Genomic DNA, 17470 nt, shown 5'->3' on the forward strand with positions numbered 1-17470 from the left:
AGGTAACCCAGCCTGCTGGAGAACCTGAACTGCGGTAGAGAGAGCGGATTGTCGAGACAGCTGTACTTGGTTTGGCTTATATGTTCGAAGTTTTTTTAACTTTATAAAAAGCGTTCTAAGGAATAATAAGAAAATGTAACACAAAGGTATTTACCCCAGCAGCGCTGAGGTGCATGAGGTTCAGTGCACGCCACTGTTCGGACTATCCTTTCGATAAATCCGCCGGAATTTTACATTGTACGCTGAGCGTAAGAGGAGAAAGACCTCTGAGGGGAGTAATTTACAGTCCAGACCAGTTTTAAAGCAAGTATGTTTCTTAAAACTTCCTATTGCTTTTAGCCTATCTATCTAAACGTTTTTCAGCTCTTTGCCATATTCGGGTTCACCTGAAATTTTCATAGAATGTATGAATATGTACAGGAATTAAAAGTAGTTCTGCATTTCATTATCATTTAAATATTACCTTCATATTTTTATTCCTCAATTAGCACAAAAGTGGATTTTTGCCTACTGAATGAATAATGAAAACGTGAAAAAATATATCCAGTGGCTTATACCTGACTGCAAAACCCGGAGTTGTTCTTAAATATATGAGTATTTTTGTCAATTCGGTCAAATTACAGCTCAAAAAATGAAAACTGTGCTGCAGGAAGCATTTTCCATGCAACATGTAAAAATAAAATTATGTGTAAATAACTTTGTAAATAATTAACTAATCAACTCCAAATTTACTATGGAGCTGTATCTTTTTAATATGTGTTTGTGTTTTAAATTTCGTTTTGATAAGTGGTAAATTGTAGAAGTCCAAAATTTCACTTATGACTCTCCTTAATAGATCGCAATGTACTTCAAGAGAAATCTGAGTTTAATACATAATGTCATATGAGGGATGCATATGGTTCCATATTGAACTATTACCCATTTTTCACGCACGAAAAGCGTATTCTACTCCGAGGTGGGGAATATATAATTTTGTGATATTGTTCAAAGAGCCACATACCATCTAGCACACATGTAAAATATCTGTTGATGATAAACCTTGTCCACACCGAGCAAGTGGCTGCACAGTTTGGGTCTCATAGCTGTCAGCTTGCAATCGGGAGATAGTGGGTTCGAACCCCGCTGTCCGCAGCCCTGAAGATAGTTTTCCGTGGTTTCCCATTTTCACACCAGGCAAATGCCGGGGCTGTACCTTAATCAAAGCCACTATCGATTAGTTCCCACTCCCATCCCTTTCCTTTCCCATCGCCGCCATAAGACCTATCTGTGTCGGTGCGACGTAAACCAAATTGTAAAACAAAAGGACTGAATAATAAATAATGTGATTGTTTTTACGTCCCTCTAACTACTTTTTGACGGTTTTTGGAGACGCCGACGTGCCGGAAGTTTGTCCTGTAGGATTTCTTTATCGTGTCAATAAACCTACAACGAGGCTGACGTATTTGAGCACCTTCAAACACACCCGGACTGAGCCAGGATCGAACGCGCCAATTTCACCTCAGGAAACCAGCGCTCTACCTCTTGAGCTAGGTACCCTGCTCGGCAAGGTACAGTAGCATGTCTAACATGGCGACAGACGCAATACTTCCTTTAGTCACAATTTTCCAACCTCTGTTGCCTCTTAAATAACAGCATTTCGGAGGCGATGGAACTTGTGCTGATCTCCAAGTGGGATAGCAGGCCCCCACCCTCCCCACAAGATGTAATAATAATAATAATAATAATAATAATAATAATAATAATAATAATAATAATAATAATAATAATAATAATAATAATAATAATAATAATAATAATAATAATAATAATAATCATCATCATCATCATCATCATCATCATTATCATCATAGAAGCTTAGTAAACAAACATAAATTTGCAGAGAAACCAACAAGAAAAAATACAGGCTGGACAGAAACACGCAGAAAGGAACACAGTGAAAAAAATGAAGAGATATTGGGAAGAAAAGAAGAAGAAACATTGTACAAAATAAGTTCAAACGCGCTCCACAGCTGGGCACAACGAATCAAAAAAAAATCATTATCATCATCATAAGAGGAAAATATGCCTTTGCTGGCAGGACGTAGTGTTTACAGTGCACTATGTCTTCTGGTATGGGCTAGAGCAATATTGTTACTTTCATTGATCTGTCTCAGCTTTTTCCTTGGCTTTGACAAGATGAAAGTGACTGAGGTATGAGTGATGCTAGTAATGCCATTCCTTATGCAGCCAGTCCCTGCTATGAATGGTGTGAAAATGTTGCTCATAGGGTCAGTTGGTGCATGCATTTCAGTGGGCTTGGCAGACTGATATGTAATAGCAACTTCTGGCTCGGTGAGGAAAGCAACGGGAAACTACCTCACTCCTCATTTCCCTAGTACGCCTCTTCAGTGATGCCTAGGCCATTTATGACAGCTGATGGCGGAGCTGTTGAGGATCCAACCAGCCTTCGGGCTGAGGACTAAACATACATACAAGAGGAAAATACTCAGATGAACAACTTAAAGTTATTCAGTTCAATGTTAATTGTACGATCACCTAATTTTCAGTAAAGTAATAACTAACTTAATAACATTGAAAATACCTATATCTAAACATCTTCCAAGATATTGACTAAATCTTCCAAAATTTTCGAGCATTATCCTCCGATTTATTTTAATAAATCAACATTGACCACTTCTTTCTTAATCTGTTTAATCCCCACATAAGGCTCCTGTTCAGGATAGCAGGTGAGGCCGCCTGGGCGAGGTACTTGTCATCCTCCCCAGACGAATCCCCCAACCTAAAGACTCACGCTCCAGGACACTGCCCTTGATGCGGTAGAGATGGATTCCCTCGCTTAGTAAGAGGGAAGAACCAACCATGGAGTGAACACGGTTTAAAGAATAAAGACGAAAGAAAGTAGGGATTGAAATACAACATAAATAAAGATATATTTCTATCTTTTGTTTTTGACTGTACACACATTACTGTAGAGTTCAAAGAAACTCGACCATGCAGTGTACTTTCTGGGATGCAAAAGCATGGGCGATTTCGATGACATCAGCAGATGTCATACTCGATGCTGAGCAGTCTGCTTCACTGAGTCTCTCTGGGTCATACCATTTCGCTGGTAGTTCTTTATAAGTCTCAGTTTCGAAAATTATAATTTTGCGGAAGAAACGTCAACAGGAAAAATTAGGTCTAAAATATGATTTTTTTTAAAACTTACTTCTTTTTTTTCTTTACGTCGCACCGGCACAGACAAGTATTATGGCAACTATGGAATAGGAAAGGGTTAGGAGTGGGAAGGAAGTGGCCATGGTCTTAATTAAGGTACAGCCCGAGCATTTGCCCGGTGTGAAAATAGGAAACCATGGAAAACTATCTTCACGGCTGCCGACAGTGGGGATCGAACCCACCATCTACCGCGCGGACAATTGCTCGGTATATGCTATTTTGGTACCGAACCAATCTGAATTGGGTTTTCTTGTAACATCTTGGCGAAGGTCTTTTTGAGAGAGCCTAGTGCTCGTGTTCTGGCAGACACAACAAACGTATTTGAGCACCTTCAAATACCACCGGACGGAACCAGTATCGAACCTGCAATGTTGAACTCAGAAGGCCAACGCACTACTGTCTGAGCTGCTCAGCGTGACACTATAACAATAACTGCATCTAGATGCAACTGCCTAGCAATTACTCTACTTACGAATATTGAGAAAAGAAGCAACTTTATCGGTCCTTTCTATAACAACGTCTGGAATTCAGGATGTCACCTTTCCCGGTGAGTGGCATTCGGGTAAAATTATGTATTGGTACCTATTTATTCATTTATTTTTTTCTGGAAAAGTTTGCGGGAAACCTTGTAGTGCCTAGGCCTGCCGTTACGCCACTGCCTGCACATAATCTTTAGAGGATATACTCTTTTAAGGAGATGATGATGACCTCCTGTTCTAAAATTGGCGAGTCGTGAGTTAATTTCCTCTATGAAAGTGCTGTTGTATGCAGCGGTGAAAAGATATCTGTGTTGGCGACATTGCATGCAAGTTGTGTATATAAAATAAGCTACGTGAGAAGTGCGAACTGCGAACGCTATCACACGGAAGTGTGGCAAAAAGAGAATATTTCTTGCGTGATTCTTGACAATATCTTCGGTTGAAATTTGTTCCTAATATCAACTTTTATGTATGCACATTGTGCGATATTCTTTTAATAATAAATAATAATTGAACTGAACAAAGATTTCTTTAAATTGTGCACACTTCTACCAATTAGTTGTTTCAAGTTTGGCAACACGCAGACCAAAGAGGATAGAAGACGCAGACACTCCAAACAAAATAATGGTTGGCACGGACCGGAATATGTGTTGAATAATGTTCTACTACTTGTAATCTAGTATAATTTCTTACATCACACGGACTTAATATGCCTTGCACATTACATCTTCATAATATATCTGTCATGGGATAGCTTAAGTTTAAATATCCAAGACGTAAACTACTATGTCAATCCGTGTAATAGTTGGTGACACTGAAAGTTTGTTATTATATACTAAACATGTGTGCCTAAACATTTTGTTTGGAAGTAAAAATTGTGTGTAATTTGTTGGGGTACCGTAACCCCTTACATAAATTCGTTGTAATGTAACAGGCTACTGCGGGAAGGACAGGTTCAGCTCTGTTTCACTGAATGACTCGCGCGTGAAGTAATAGAGCAAATTGCTACTAACTACAAACACCAATCAAGCTATTTGGTGCAGTAAAGAAAATTGAGCCCGTGAAGTAAGTACTTTACAGCTATATTATTTATAATAAAGTTTTATTGCAACTAATGGCCATATATAAACTGTTCTACTCTTTACTATGTTCATATAAGGTCTTTTTTTTTTCTTTTGCTACACTTATTGAAGTGGTATCGTTCACATATTTTCCCCACACAATTTGCACACGCATTCGTCGCTTGGTTTGTGATATATCTCTTTTACACATAGCTTATGATGAAATCCGTGTACAGCCAGCCAGTTGATAGCAATGCACATGTTCTTATTTGGGCCCATCCAGTCTCTGCTTGTCATAGCATCCGTCACGTAGAACTCCGGCCAGATTTCTTCTCTTTTGCTTAACCTCAGATTTAGGTGAGCAATGGCTTGAGGTGTCGATGGTACAGAAAGATATCTAAGGTCCTCGATAAGGAAAGACTCCTGAGCTAACTCATACGTTAGTCTAGATGAAGATGTCTTAGAAATACCTAATATTCTTTTCAGAAAGGTAGCTTTCACTTTTTCAAGGGTAGTTACGTCTGATGTTGATAATTTGTCCCAGATTAAATCTATGCCATATGTCAGAATGGGTAGTATCTTTGCATGAAAAATTTTCATTGCCGAGCCTATTGATATTTTGGTTGGGTCTTGTATATCGTAAATTCCTCTTATTGCTGTTTCCGTTCTTTCCCTCACATGTATTTTGAACGAAGATACTGACGTTGGTAGAGTGATGCCGAGGTAACGCAACTTATTTACTGTAGTCAAGTCTGCCCCTGCATATGCACATCTATCTTTTGCTGCTATTCTTCCTCCTTTTCTGAAAACCATACAGACCGTCTTGTTCTTGTTAACCTGGAAGTCGTTTGTTTCGGCCCATTCCTGTAATCTACCACGATCTGAAGGTCTTCTCTGTTTCTCGATCCTATTATCATGTCATCTAAATAGGCATAAAGCACTGTCGATAGATTATCTGTTATTCTTGTGATGTCTGTTGTAGCTACATTAAAAGCGTAGGACTAATGGGTCCTCCTTGTAACACACAGTTTGTTTGAGTGACGGGGGAAGAGAGTGATACCCCATCATCTATTCTCACACTATTGTAGGCTAGAAGATTATTTATTACAATCTTAAGTTCATTGTCTGCTCCAATCATACCGTCTAATTTTTTCATTAACTTTGATCTCTTGAGCAAGTCGAAGGCCTTACTGAAGTCAATGAATACAGCATCAAATTTTCCTTTTTGATCCCTAAGTGCTTCTTGCACCTCATCTAGTAAATTAGCAACAGCTTGTAGAGTCCCTCTGCCTTTCCTGAACCCGAATTGTTCCTCTGGAAAATGATCATCTATTAATTCGTTAAGTTTTTTATTAATGATCTTTGTAGGCCTATATACTTTCATGATGTTGTTCTCTAACGCTATCCCTCTATACAAGTTTTCATCATCAGGCTCTCCTTTTCCCTTATATAAGATTTTTATGTAGGACGTCCTCTATCTCTCCGGGATTCTACCCATTTCTAAACATTTAATAGCTTGGTCCAATAAGGTGCTAGCAATTGTAAAGTGTCCTTTATATTCTCGTTGTAAATTCCATCTGGACTGGCTGCGTTGTATTTTTTAGTGTCTTGAATTGCTCTCATCACTTCATCTATTGTTATTTCTAGATTTTTTGTCGAACTAGGCTATATTTTAAGACATCTAGTGCTAATGTTCGTCCTCCTGTATTTAATACATTATTAAAGTGGTTTTCCCATTTATTCATATTTATTTGATTCGATGTATTCACCCTTTTCCTCTTTAAAGCCAGAAATGGATCTCTTAAAGCTTCTTGGGCTTTCTGTTGTGCCTGCATTTTCAGTATAGGCCCTAGTTGTTCCTTTTCATTTTCAGTAATTGGTTATAACTTCTTCGTTGTATTGCATAATCTTGTAAGGTGGTTACAGTTTTAAGTCTTCTGGCTATATGTAGTAAGTTAAGCATTTTTCTTCTTTCTATGTAGCATTCTACATCAAACCATTCTTTGGACTTCCAAGGTTTCTTGTGGAACAAAGAATCCCTTATTATTCCATTGATGATCCCTAGAGCTGTTTCGAGATTACCTTCCTCAATGAGTTGATGAGTCTCTTCTATCCTTTGGCTGTTTTCCCTGAGTTTGTTTTTGTCTATATTTCTTGATCTTATGTGTATATTCTCTGTTTCATGTGGGACCTCTTGTCTGATTAAGAAATTTGCCGATACTGGTAGATGTTTCCTTTGTGCGGCGATACCTTGATTTCTCATAATCTGATGTCCTATCAATTTAATATTTCTTCCTCGGTAGAAGATTAAATCGATGGTACTGGAACCGTTTGGAGCCAAGTAGGTGACCTCTTCACTTTTATTGATTAGCTATATTATTTATAGTGTTGCGTTCCTCGCATCCACTTTGGCAGGGTTGTTTCAGTTATTTGTTGATTTTTCATACTTTGTAGGAGACTGGCATGTCATTGGTGTTTAGTCTTTCAAGAATTTCATTCCGTTGTTTCCAAACATTCACATTTATTACTTATTGCTTTGTGCTGTTAGATCTTTAATTTTAGGAATTTCATTTTTAGGACGTGGTGACAATGTTCGTGGATTGATGTCATCTGATGCCTTATGCTATAGGAAGGATTTGGCTTCAATCCATCAAAATCCCAAAATTACTCTGTAAACTTAATTGTACTGCATTTCCACAGTTGACCATAAACAGCACTCTCGTACAGTATAGCCTAAATATAAGAAATCTTGGCTTAATACTTGACAAATGGGCCAATGACCTAATGTTGTACCTCTTTAAACAACAAGCAACTTGACAAATCTCTGTCCTAATCTGCCCACACTCTATGTGTGTGTGGAGAAACTGAAGAAAATACTAGCTAAAACACTTGTATTGCTCCATTTTGATTATTGCGATACATTCAATAATAATTCGGATTAGAAAGGGTGGGAAAATTTTAGTGTGTACAGAAAGTTAATGTGAAATTTATCTGTGAGCCTGATTATGCTGACCATGTCACACCATCGGACATGCAGCTCATGTGACTTTGGTTGGTAGAGCACCACATGCTTCACATTCTTTACTTTTTGTATAGCCGGGCTGAGTGGCTCAGACGGTTAAGGCGCTGGCCTTCTAACCCCAACTTGACAGGTTCGATCCTGGCTCAGTCCGGTGGTATTTGAAGGTGCTCAAATACGACAGCCCCATGTCGGTAGATTTACTGGCATGTAAAAGAACTCCTGTGGGACTAAATTCCGGCACCCCGGCGTCTCCGAAGACCTTAAAAAGTAGTTAGTGGGACGTAAAACAAATATTATTATTATATTATTATTATTATTATTATTATTACTTTTTGTATAACATTCCGAAAACACCTCAAACAGTCTTATATCCATGGTCTCCTCAAATGCACGTTTCTTCATCCAAATAATGTGGGAAATGTGCAAGGACTACTTAACTCGGTGACAGAGCAGGCCGATTACGTCCAGTGTCAATCCACATCAGTATGCTCACTGGTCGGAGCCGCAAACTTGCAGCGGTCTTTGAGGAGTTGAGGCATAGATATTGCCTGTTTTACCAGGAGTATTGGAACAAAGTTCAAGGACATTGGTGACGACTACAGGCTGAAGATCAAATCAGAATGGTGGTTGTACCTGAGAGGCTACGAGACAGTGTGGTCGCAGTTTGCTGCATCACTTACTGGCTGATCTCCATTCAAGTCGACTTCATCAACACTACCCCAGGTCCAGCCGAGGCCATGCTGAGATGAACCAAATGGTGGTAAGGGCATTGTGGAGATCATGTCCCTGAGGCGTTACTTGGACCAAGGCTTCTGGTAAGATTAAAACTCGGGCATGATCCGGAACCTCGAGGCCCTTGCTGTAAGGGGTTGGTACTAAGGCCTTCCAGTGGTTGGGATGTACTGGTTACTGTGGCGTGTGCTGGTCAAATTACTGGTTGGTTTGATTAATTCGCTCCTACTGATCATGGCTTTGTTTTTTTTCTGTTCAACCCTTTCTTGCCATTTTCTACCATGTATGCATATTTCTGTTGCTTCTGTTGCTTTCCATTTTCCCAGTGTCCAGATATGAAAGTTTAAACAATTATTTACCAAGCAAATTGACTGTGCGGTTAGGGGCACGGAGCAGTGAGCTTGTATTCAGAGATAGTGGGTTCGAATCCCACTGTTGGCAGCCCTGAAGATGGCTTTCTGTGATTTCCATTTCCATACCAGGCAAATGCTGGGGCTCTTATCTTAATTAAGGCCATGGCCGCTTCCTTCCCTCTTGTAGCTTTTTTCTGTCTCATTGTCGCCATGAGACCTATCTGTGTCAGAGCGTCAAAAAGCCAGTTTTATATTAAAAAATTCTTAGAATAGTAATAACGCTGTTTTTGCAGCTTAATTCAGTGCTTTATTCCTGAGATATGAAGAATTACTGTACATTGAAAAATTTGGGATAACTTCTCTAATTTACATAGATTTAATTCTGTTGATAGCACAATGGATACGGGAGCAAAAGTACAAGTTGCCATGACCTCTCGCCGGCGTGCTGAATTTTACTTGAGAAAAGGAAAACCTGGGCGAGCATTTTCACATTTTTTGGTTGCCCTCCAGCTGAATCCAGAATGGAAACCAGAACTGAAACATTTGTTTGCTTCGACACTTTGTAAGTAGGCTTATCTGCTATGTCTATTTTGACTGAGTTTTTTTGTTTTTCATCATATTTATTTATATAGCATGTGGCTTCTTAGTGCTGGGAGTGTCCAAAGACATGTTCGACTTGCCTGGTACAGGTCTTTCTTTGACGCCCCTGAGCGACGTGCATGTCTGGGTTTTAAATGATGATGATGATGATGATGATGATGTGGCAGGGAGAGAGTGAAACCTAGTGTTAACACATTGCCTCCTCCTGTCGAATAAGACCAAGGGGTGATTTACCTTTTTGCTTTCATGACATTGTCCACTCCAGGTTTTTACAATTTGAAAATTGATCATTCTCATTTACTGTATGTTAAAATGAAAACTTCAGCTTATCCCAGTTTTTTCTTGGGTCGCTGGAGTCCAGGCCTCCCAGGTAGCTAAGCCACTGAGCTAATCACCCCACTCCCCACCCCCACTCCTTATTTTATGATAGAGAATTGCTTATCTCATTTGGAGTCGATATAAAAATTCTTCAGTTGTACTGGCATTTCACAGCAGTAGCGACTCATGGGCTGAACCACAGGAACCACTTTTGGAAAGGGCAACTTCCCCTTCACCATTTTAATTCATGTAAATAAAGATTAACCTTAAGTAGTTTCATTGTTGCTCAAAATTGCAGTATAAAAGTAAAATGCAACATTATAGTGATAGGCCCCTATCTGTAATATACTACTTACTATATAATTTTGTAGATTCATTCCATGCCCACGGTGTCATATTAAAATTAAACTCTTGCTTATAACAAGACACTACTGTTTTACAGCCTTCTTTATTGCTCCACGGTTGCCCATCCCCTTTATCATCATCATCATCATCATTATCATCATCATCATTATCATCATCATCATCATCATTTAGCACAATTTCCAGATGCTGGCTAGGTCTGTTTGGAATATAAGCCTCTTCATTCTTTCCATTGTTCGACAATTTCCCCCATTAACACTCTGTTCCATTCTTCCTCTTCTTCTCTTTTCTCTACAACATTCTTCACTCATGTTGACCATCTGTCTCTTGGTCTTCCCCTTAGCCTCTTGCCTCCCACTTCCATCTCATGCATTCTTCCGGGCATCTTCGAATCCTCCTTTCATTTTGACATGCCCTTAATGTCTTAGCCATCATCATTTCTCTCTTCTGTCTTGTAAAGATTTCTCATTCATACCTCCTTTATCTTCTTGTTTTGTCTCTTCTTATAACTGTTATTCTGCTTCTTAGGAATTCCATTTCACTTGCCTGAACTCTGCTAATATCCTCTATCTTTCATCCAAGTCTCTGATGCACAGGATAATAATAGAAAATAAGTATGATATATATGAGCATAAGGGAGTTATTTGATATAATTTGATATATTTTGCTATTGTCATTTCATCATCTGCTGAAGTTAGCCAATCAGATCACTTAATGGGTGAATTTGATTCAGCTTTGCAAAGTGGTGTTGCTAAATTGGCACATAGCTTGAAAACACCAATCGAAGAAGGCTTACATTGCAATGTAAGTCCAAGTCCACTGTATGCATGTCACATGGCTGCTTGGAATCTATAAACTTGATCGTATTCATTCCCTATAGTGGTGCATTTTGACTACTTATGATGACAGTCTCACTATACTTTTAAACTACGAGATAATATGAGTCTGCCTTGTCAACAGTATACAATTTTTAAAAAAGTATGTAGTATTAACAAGGCGTACTCATATTGCCTCCTGTTTTTTTTAGCATAGTGAGATTGTCACATGGCTGCGTAAGGAAGATTTTTGTAAATGAACAGTCACCGAGCAGCTACTGACACCAAGAAATTGGCATCAAACACAAACAAAAACACTGGGTTTCAGCCAGTCACTGTAGTGTACTTGCTATGGTGAGATCCTGTCAACTGAGAGGTCTGTATTCAATCCCCCCAGCAGCTTTTCTTTGTTTGGTGCTCTCAAGCTGGCCTTAAGTCACGTGCAGGTTTAACAGCACTGCCTCGCAAAGCCCATTTGAATTTGTCTGCAAAGCGATATCATTGACCAACTTCAAATGATAAAATGAGAGTGGCGTAAGATATCAAGTTATTTATCAGTATAACCAACCCTCCAGATCAGGCTGTTAACATTTTAAAGAGTTTGGAGTGTCTGTCTTCCATGTTCACAGATCGGCATAAATTCAGTTACTGCAGCATTTTTTCAGCACAGACATCTAGGCGTTATTGCACTGTCCTTTGTTTTTTTGTCACAGTCAACGTGATTGTGCGGTGCATAAGGCTGGCAACTTTTGAACTTACAAACTAGTGATACAAAGCTGGGGAAGGAATCGGGGGGCATAAGCGCCCTGGTCAGAATCGTGAGGCATATTGGTTACATCCGGTTAGTGACAAAATCATTGGATTGTGATCTAGCAAAGGGGGTCTGGAGGCATAAGACCCCCAGGTTAGTAACGCAAATAGCAATGCATTCTATGTTGGACAGTGGCGGAAAGCTCACACTGACATAGTCGTTCATTACATACAGCTAATGACAAACAAATAATTTGTTCTGGGTAGGTGGGATCTCGGGGTCGAAAGTGCAGAGCATTTGATGTGATGTAATGTGACGTTGCATTGCCCACCAGTGACTGTTGATTGTTTTTTTTTAATTACCTCTGTTGATTATTGATATGACTTAGTGTGGTTGTTGTGTTATTAACATTTTCAGTTTTGTATTTAATTATCTGGAGAAATTCAGTGGTTTAGTACAGTTTTATCTACAACACGACTTGCTTTCAAGAGGGTGTGTGAAAAGTGTGGCTGTGACATAAAATTAACTGTGAATAAGAATAGCAATCATATTGTTCTTGTGTGTCGTTGGAAAGGCCAAGGGGGTGGCCAGTGCTGTTGGTACGTGAGAGTGCATAAAAATACTTTCTTTGTTGATTCTAAGTTGTCCTCATTTGAAATAGGTTACTTTTCAGTTCTGTGGTGTATTTTACCAACATCGCTGGGTCCTGTCATAAGCTGTCGTTGATTGGTGTAACTTTTGTCAGGAGGTTAGTGTAGCGTGGGTTGACACCAATAAGAAAAAATATGTGGTCCTGACATATTAATCAAAATCAATGGTAGGAAGTTCGAAAAGTTGAAAACACAATAGAGGAAGGCTTACGGAAGGACAGTGGTTACTTGGAGGGGTGGAGAGAGACAACAACAAAAAAGGGATAAGGAGATGTTGCTGGCAGTTATTAAAGAATGGGTGTTACCAGGAACAATTATTACATCTGACTGTTGGAAGGCTTACGACTGCCTGGAACATGAAGGATTCATGCACCTTCGCATCAACCACTCAATTCAATTTATTGACAGTAGAAATAGTTGATTATTTTCACCATGTTGGTTAATCCTGTCCATATTGACGTATATTCAAATTTTTATAGAACACTTTCCTGCCTTGTCAATACTTTACATATTTTAATATACCTAATTACCGTACATGTTTCGAGAGCTAATAAATAATGTAATAAATGACAAAGTTGAAACAGAAGGAAATATTTTAACAATTTCAAGATTTATATATAATTGTTCTGTTGATAAATATATTTGTACCAATGTACCAAGTCCAAAGATTATTGATGTTTTGGCACTGCTGAAGAAGAGAGTAGTTAGCTCTCGAAAAATGTACAGTAATTGGGTAGAATAAAATATGTAAAGTATTGACAAGGCGGAAAAGTGTTCTCTAAAAATTTTAGTAGGAGGAATGGTCACATCAACAGGGGAAATCGGAGGGTTATGCCAAGCAACGGACTGCCTGTGCATACTCAAAATATTGAGAACAGGTGTAGGCATTTAAAGCACGACACATACTCCATTCTGGGATTTGGCAGGGAAAAAGTTCACTTCGTAGGGTACTTGGTGGAATTTCTCTTCAAGACAAACTTACCTGCGGGTGCACAAATTTTTCCAGGTTCCGCGAGTGTGCTCTATCCTCTGCTACATTAAGGGAAGTTCAATAGAAAATTGTTGTTCTGTATTGTACCTTGTTTCATTAAAAGATTGCATTTAGTTGTGTGTTTATTGTGCGCGGGTTGGTAACGGAATGCATTTAACTTGATTGGTGGGAATGATGTCATATCTGATTGTATCTCAGCCAATGGAAATGCTACTGCATGCTTGAGCAACGGAGAATGGCGCGTGTTAAATTACATTAGGTTCTAAAAGTAAATATACTTCAGGGGGCTAGGTCAGTGAATGCAGAGTGGGTTTCAGCCCACAAGTGGCCACAGCTGGTCCATGCCCGACAGCTGTGCACTCCAACCGGCCAACCGAGCAGATGAGGGGTGGCCATGGCTCAGCGTGGTTCTACATCTCTGTGTTCCGGAGACAGAGAGGAGCTGGTCCCCACCATCCGCTGTCCCGAGAATGGCTTTCGGTGGTTTTCCATTCTCCTGCACTAAGGCGAATGCCGGGACAGTTCCTAGTATAGGCTACAGCCGCAAACTCTCTCACCTTCTCTGATACAAATCTTGTGGCCTAAGAAACAGTGTCACCTTCTAGGAGGTCTGCCTTTCCCTTCAGGGGAGGAATGAATAATACTTCGTATTGGTGGGGGTGGGGGGCTGTCACAGTGAACACATCTCTCCTCTACAAAGTATTCCACATAAGATTAGTACTCTTCCAAACCCATTATGGTATAATGCTATAAAACTCAGGCTAAAGTTACCGAATTTCTACCCACAGATCTCTTTGTCCTTTCTACCGCCTTTCAAATACTTATAAGTACAGTATATAGAGAAAGTTTCCACTTACTTCAGTCATCCCCTCCCAGCAGTATATCGACACCTAAGATTGAAAAACTGATTAAGTCCAATTTAACTCATTTCATAGGAGAAGCAAAACAGTTTTCTCTCTCTCAATAGTCTATTGATAATTCATATGTTTCACAATATATTAGAAACATGCCTGTATTGAAGGCTTAAAAAAATGTTTATATAATACACCTGTTACTGGACATACAAGGTTTTCATTATATTTCAATATATTTTCAGAGACTAATGTAACTCACATTGCATGAAAAGCAGAAATAATGTAATTTTTTACTTGAAAATATTAATTTTTTTTTCTTGCCAGTTGCTTTACGTCGCACCGACTTAGATAGGTCTACGGCCACAATGGGACAGGGAAGGGCTAGGAGTGGAAAGGAAGCGGCCGTGGCCTTAATTAAGGTACAGCTCTAGCATTTGCCTGGTGTGAAAATGGGAAACCACAGAAAATCATCTACAGGGCTGCCGACAGTGGGGTTCGAACTTACTATCTCTCGAATACTGGACACTGGCCGCACTTAAGCGATTGCAGCCATCTAGCTCGGTGAAAATATTACTTAATGTAGGTTATTGCAAAAGGTAATTTGACAACTTGATCTTTCATTGGTTGTTTTATTAAATAAGTATTATTACAGACAACTACATCTAAAATGTTAATGGCCAACAAAAATTTCACATTATATTATGCATATTCAGGTATATAAGGATTTCAAACTTTGGTCCAAACATATCAATTTTAGAAAAAAAAGTCAGTCTTACATGTTTTTCATTCTAATGTGTCAATATCTAACCTTTGGTCAGTTTTTTTTTCCCCTTCTCAACAGAAACTCTCTTTTCTTCACATTCTGTTCCACTCTTTCTGCCACCGAGCTCGATAGCTGCAGTCGCTTAAGTGTGTCCGGTATTCGGGAGATAGTGGGTTCGAACCCCACTGTCGGCAGTCCTGAAATTGGTTTTCCGTGGTTTCCCCATTTTCACACCAGGCTAATGCTGGGGCTGTACCTTAATTAAGGCCACGGCCGCTTCCTTTCCATTCCTAGCCCTTTCTTGTCCCATCGTCGCCATAAGACCTATCTGTGTCGGTGCGACGTAAAGAAACTTGAAAAAAAAAAAAAAAAAACTCTTTCTGCCCATATGTTCAGCTGCTCATGGTACTTCTTCCTGTTACCCTATACCATTAAATCATCTGTAAACACCATTGCCTTCATCTTCTCTTCCCCAATCATTCCTGCTACCGGGCGAGTTGGCCGTGCGCGTAGAGGCGCGCGGCTGTGAGCTTGCATCCGGGAGATAGTAGGTTCGAATCCCACTATCGGCAGCCCTGAAGATGGTTTTCCGTGGTTTCCCATTTTCACACCAGGCAAATGCTGGGGCTGTACCTTAATTAAGGCCACGGCCGCTTCCTTCCAACTCCTAGGCCTTTCCTATCCCATCGTCGCCATAAGACCTATCTGTGTCGGTGCGACGTAAAGCCCCTAGCAAAAAAAAAAAAAAAATCATTCCTGCTACCATTATCATACTTGATAAAAGAGCATTATCTTGCTTTTAACCATTCCTATGCTCCAACCAGTCTGTTCTCTCTCTCTCTCTCTCTCTCCTACTTTTACACAACCCGCACTACCTTGATACATCTCTTTCACTCTCTCTACAATATGCTTCCCAACTCTTTGGTTTTCCAAAGCTCGACACTAAAGCCTTCTATCCACACATACCTTTTGTCATATCTAGGGAGATCATCAACAGATCCCATTTTCATAATGACATCCATCCTCCTATCATTCTCATTCACGGTATAGTCCTTGATTTTATTGATAATTGCAGTTCTTTAATGAAATGATGGTATATTGTTGCTTTTAGGTACATGGGGTCGAGTTCTGGAAAGCAAAGGTCGCTATGATGATATGTTTACTTGTTATGAGCAAGCTATAGATGTTTTTGGTGACAATGAGGAGGTACTCAACAATCTTGGAGCTCATTTATTCAGGTAAGTTTGTGCTAAAATCATCAGTTGACCAAGCTTTACAATAATGTATTATTTGCTATAAGGTAATTTTTGACTAAAATAACATGATACATAAAATAATATTGCCTTAATCAGTATACAGCTAACTTCTCCTTGAGTGACACTTCTTGTATTGAGAAAACTGGGATTGAAGGGAGAGAACTGCAGAGCTCTTCATTGTTTGGAAGTGAGATTGTGCATGGCTGCATTTCGATTCTAAATGTAGATCTGGTTTTGATTCAATTTTGTAATTATCGATTCATTAATTTATAACAACGTTGATGTGAAGTATGGCTAACTCTTGTGATGTAGACTGTGTTTCCATGTGGAGACAAGTGTTGCAGGCAAATCTTGGTAAAGTGTTCAGAAAACACACTGTAAATATCATCTTGAATTTTGAAGCTGTCAACCATGGTTTAAAGCCAGCGTTTTTGTGGGATATTGGCCAAGTGGTGGAATGTGAACAAATTTCTTGTTTAATTCAAGATTTAAAATCTAATGGATTGCTACGTAATGATTTGTACGTTTTGTCTGTTGCTGAAGAATTATTGATTTTCAATCTTCAGGAAGTTACCTGTAATATGAAATGTTTACTTGAGAAGAATGCTCCAAAAAAGTACAACTTTGTGGATGTGAGTGAAATTTTAAAAGCTCCAGAATTAATCACTGAGTGTATGGACTTGAGGCAAGATATACATGAAATGTTGTTTGTTGTGAATCAGGATCTTCAACTGTTTGCTGATCAAAGTAAAGATTCTGAAATATCATCAGTTTTATGCCTGAAATTAGAAGAAGATTGGTGCATACCAACATTATTGGGGATATTTTTAGGATATCCTGTTGTTTATTTTTACAGGAAAAGTCTGAAATCAGAAGAAAATTGTCTTGGCTTACAGCCACTCAATGTGTGGAAAGTGAAAGCTAAGCCATGTCACTTCTCAAAACTATCAGATTTTGAGCTGTATTCATTTAGTATTCCATGTAATGTGTACCTATCTTTACAACCTCATATTGAAAGATGGTTTAATACCTTCGTGAAGGAATGCTTCACACTGCAAAGTATTTTCATAGATGTAAGAAAAGATTGTAAAACTGTTGTACATGCATCAGTTGTAATGTGAATTATAACATGCATATTTCAATAAAAGAAATAGTTTCTTATTGTTAGATGTTTATCTGGATAATAATCCTCCTCTTCCTCCTCCTTTCCTCCTATCCAGTTCCTGCCAAGTGGACATTTATCGCA

At 39.1% G+C, this 17470-nt stretch overlaps 1 protein-coding gene across 4 annotated transcripts in view; it reads left to right on the top strand.

The window, feature by feature from the left end:
* Positions 1–4342: 4342 nt before the first annotated feature.
* LOC136881171 (protein arginine N-methyltransferase 9) overlaps positions 4343–17470 on the top strand; it is an 85212-nt gene continuing 72084 nt past the window's right edge. Inside the window, exons 1-3 of one of the 4 annotated variants that reach the window (XM_068229249.1) lie at positions 4343–4760; positions 9238–9425; positions 16080–16206. In XM_068229249.1, coding sequence (XP_068085350.1) covers positions 9260–9425; positions 16080–16206 — 293 coding nt within the window. In that variant the 5' untranslated portion in view covers positions 4343–4760; positions 9238–9259. Of the gene's footprint in view, positions 4761–9237; positions 9426–16079; positions 16207–17470 lie in introns of those variants that run through there. The other 3 variants (XM_067153833.2, XM_067153834.2, XM_068229250.1) reach the window with 3 other exon arrangements.

Source organism: Anabrus simplex, chromosome 9 (genome assembly GCF_040414725.1).
Source record: "Anabrus simplex isolate iqAnaSimp1 chromosome 9, ASM4041472v1, whole genome shotgun sequence".
NCBI classification, from domain to species: Eukaryota; Metazoa; Arthropoda; class Insecta; order Orthoptera; family Tettigoniidae; genus Anabrus; species Anabrus simplex.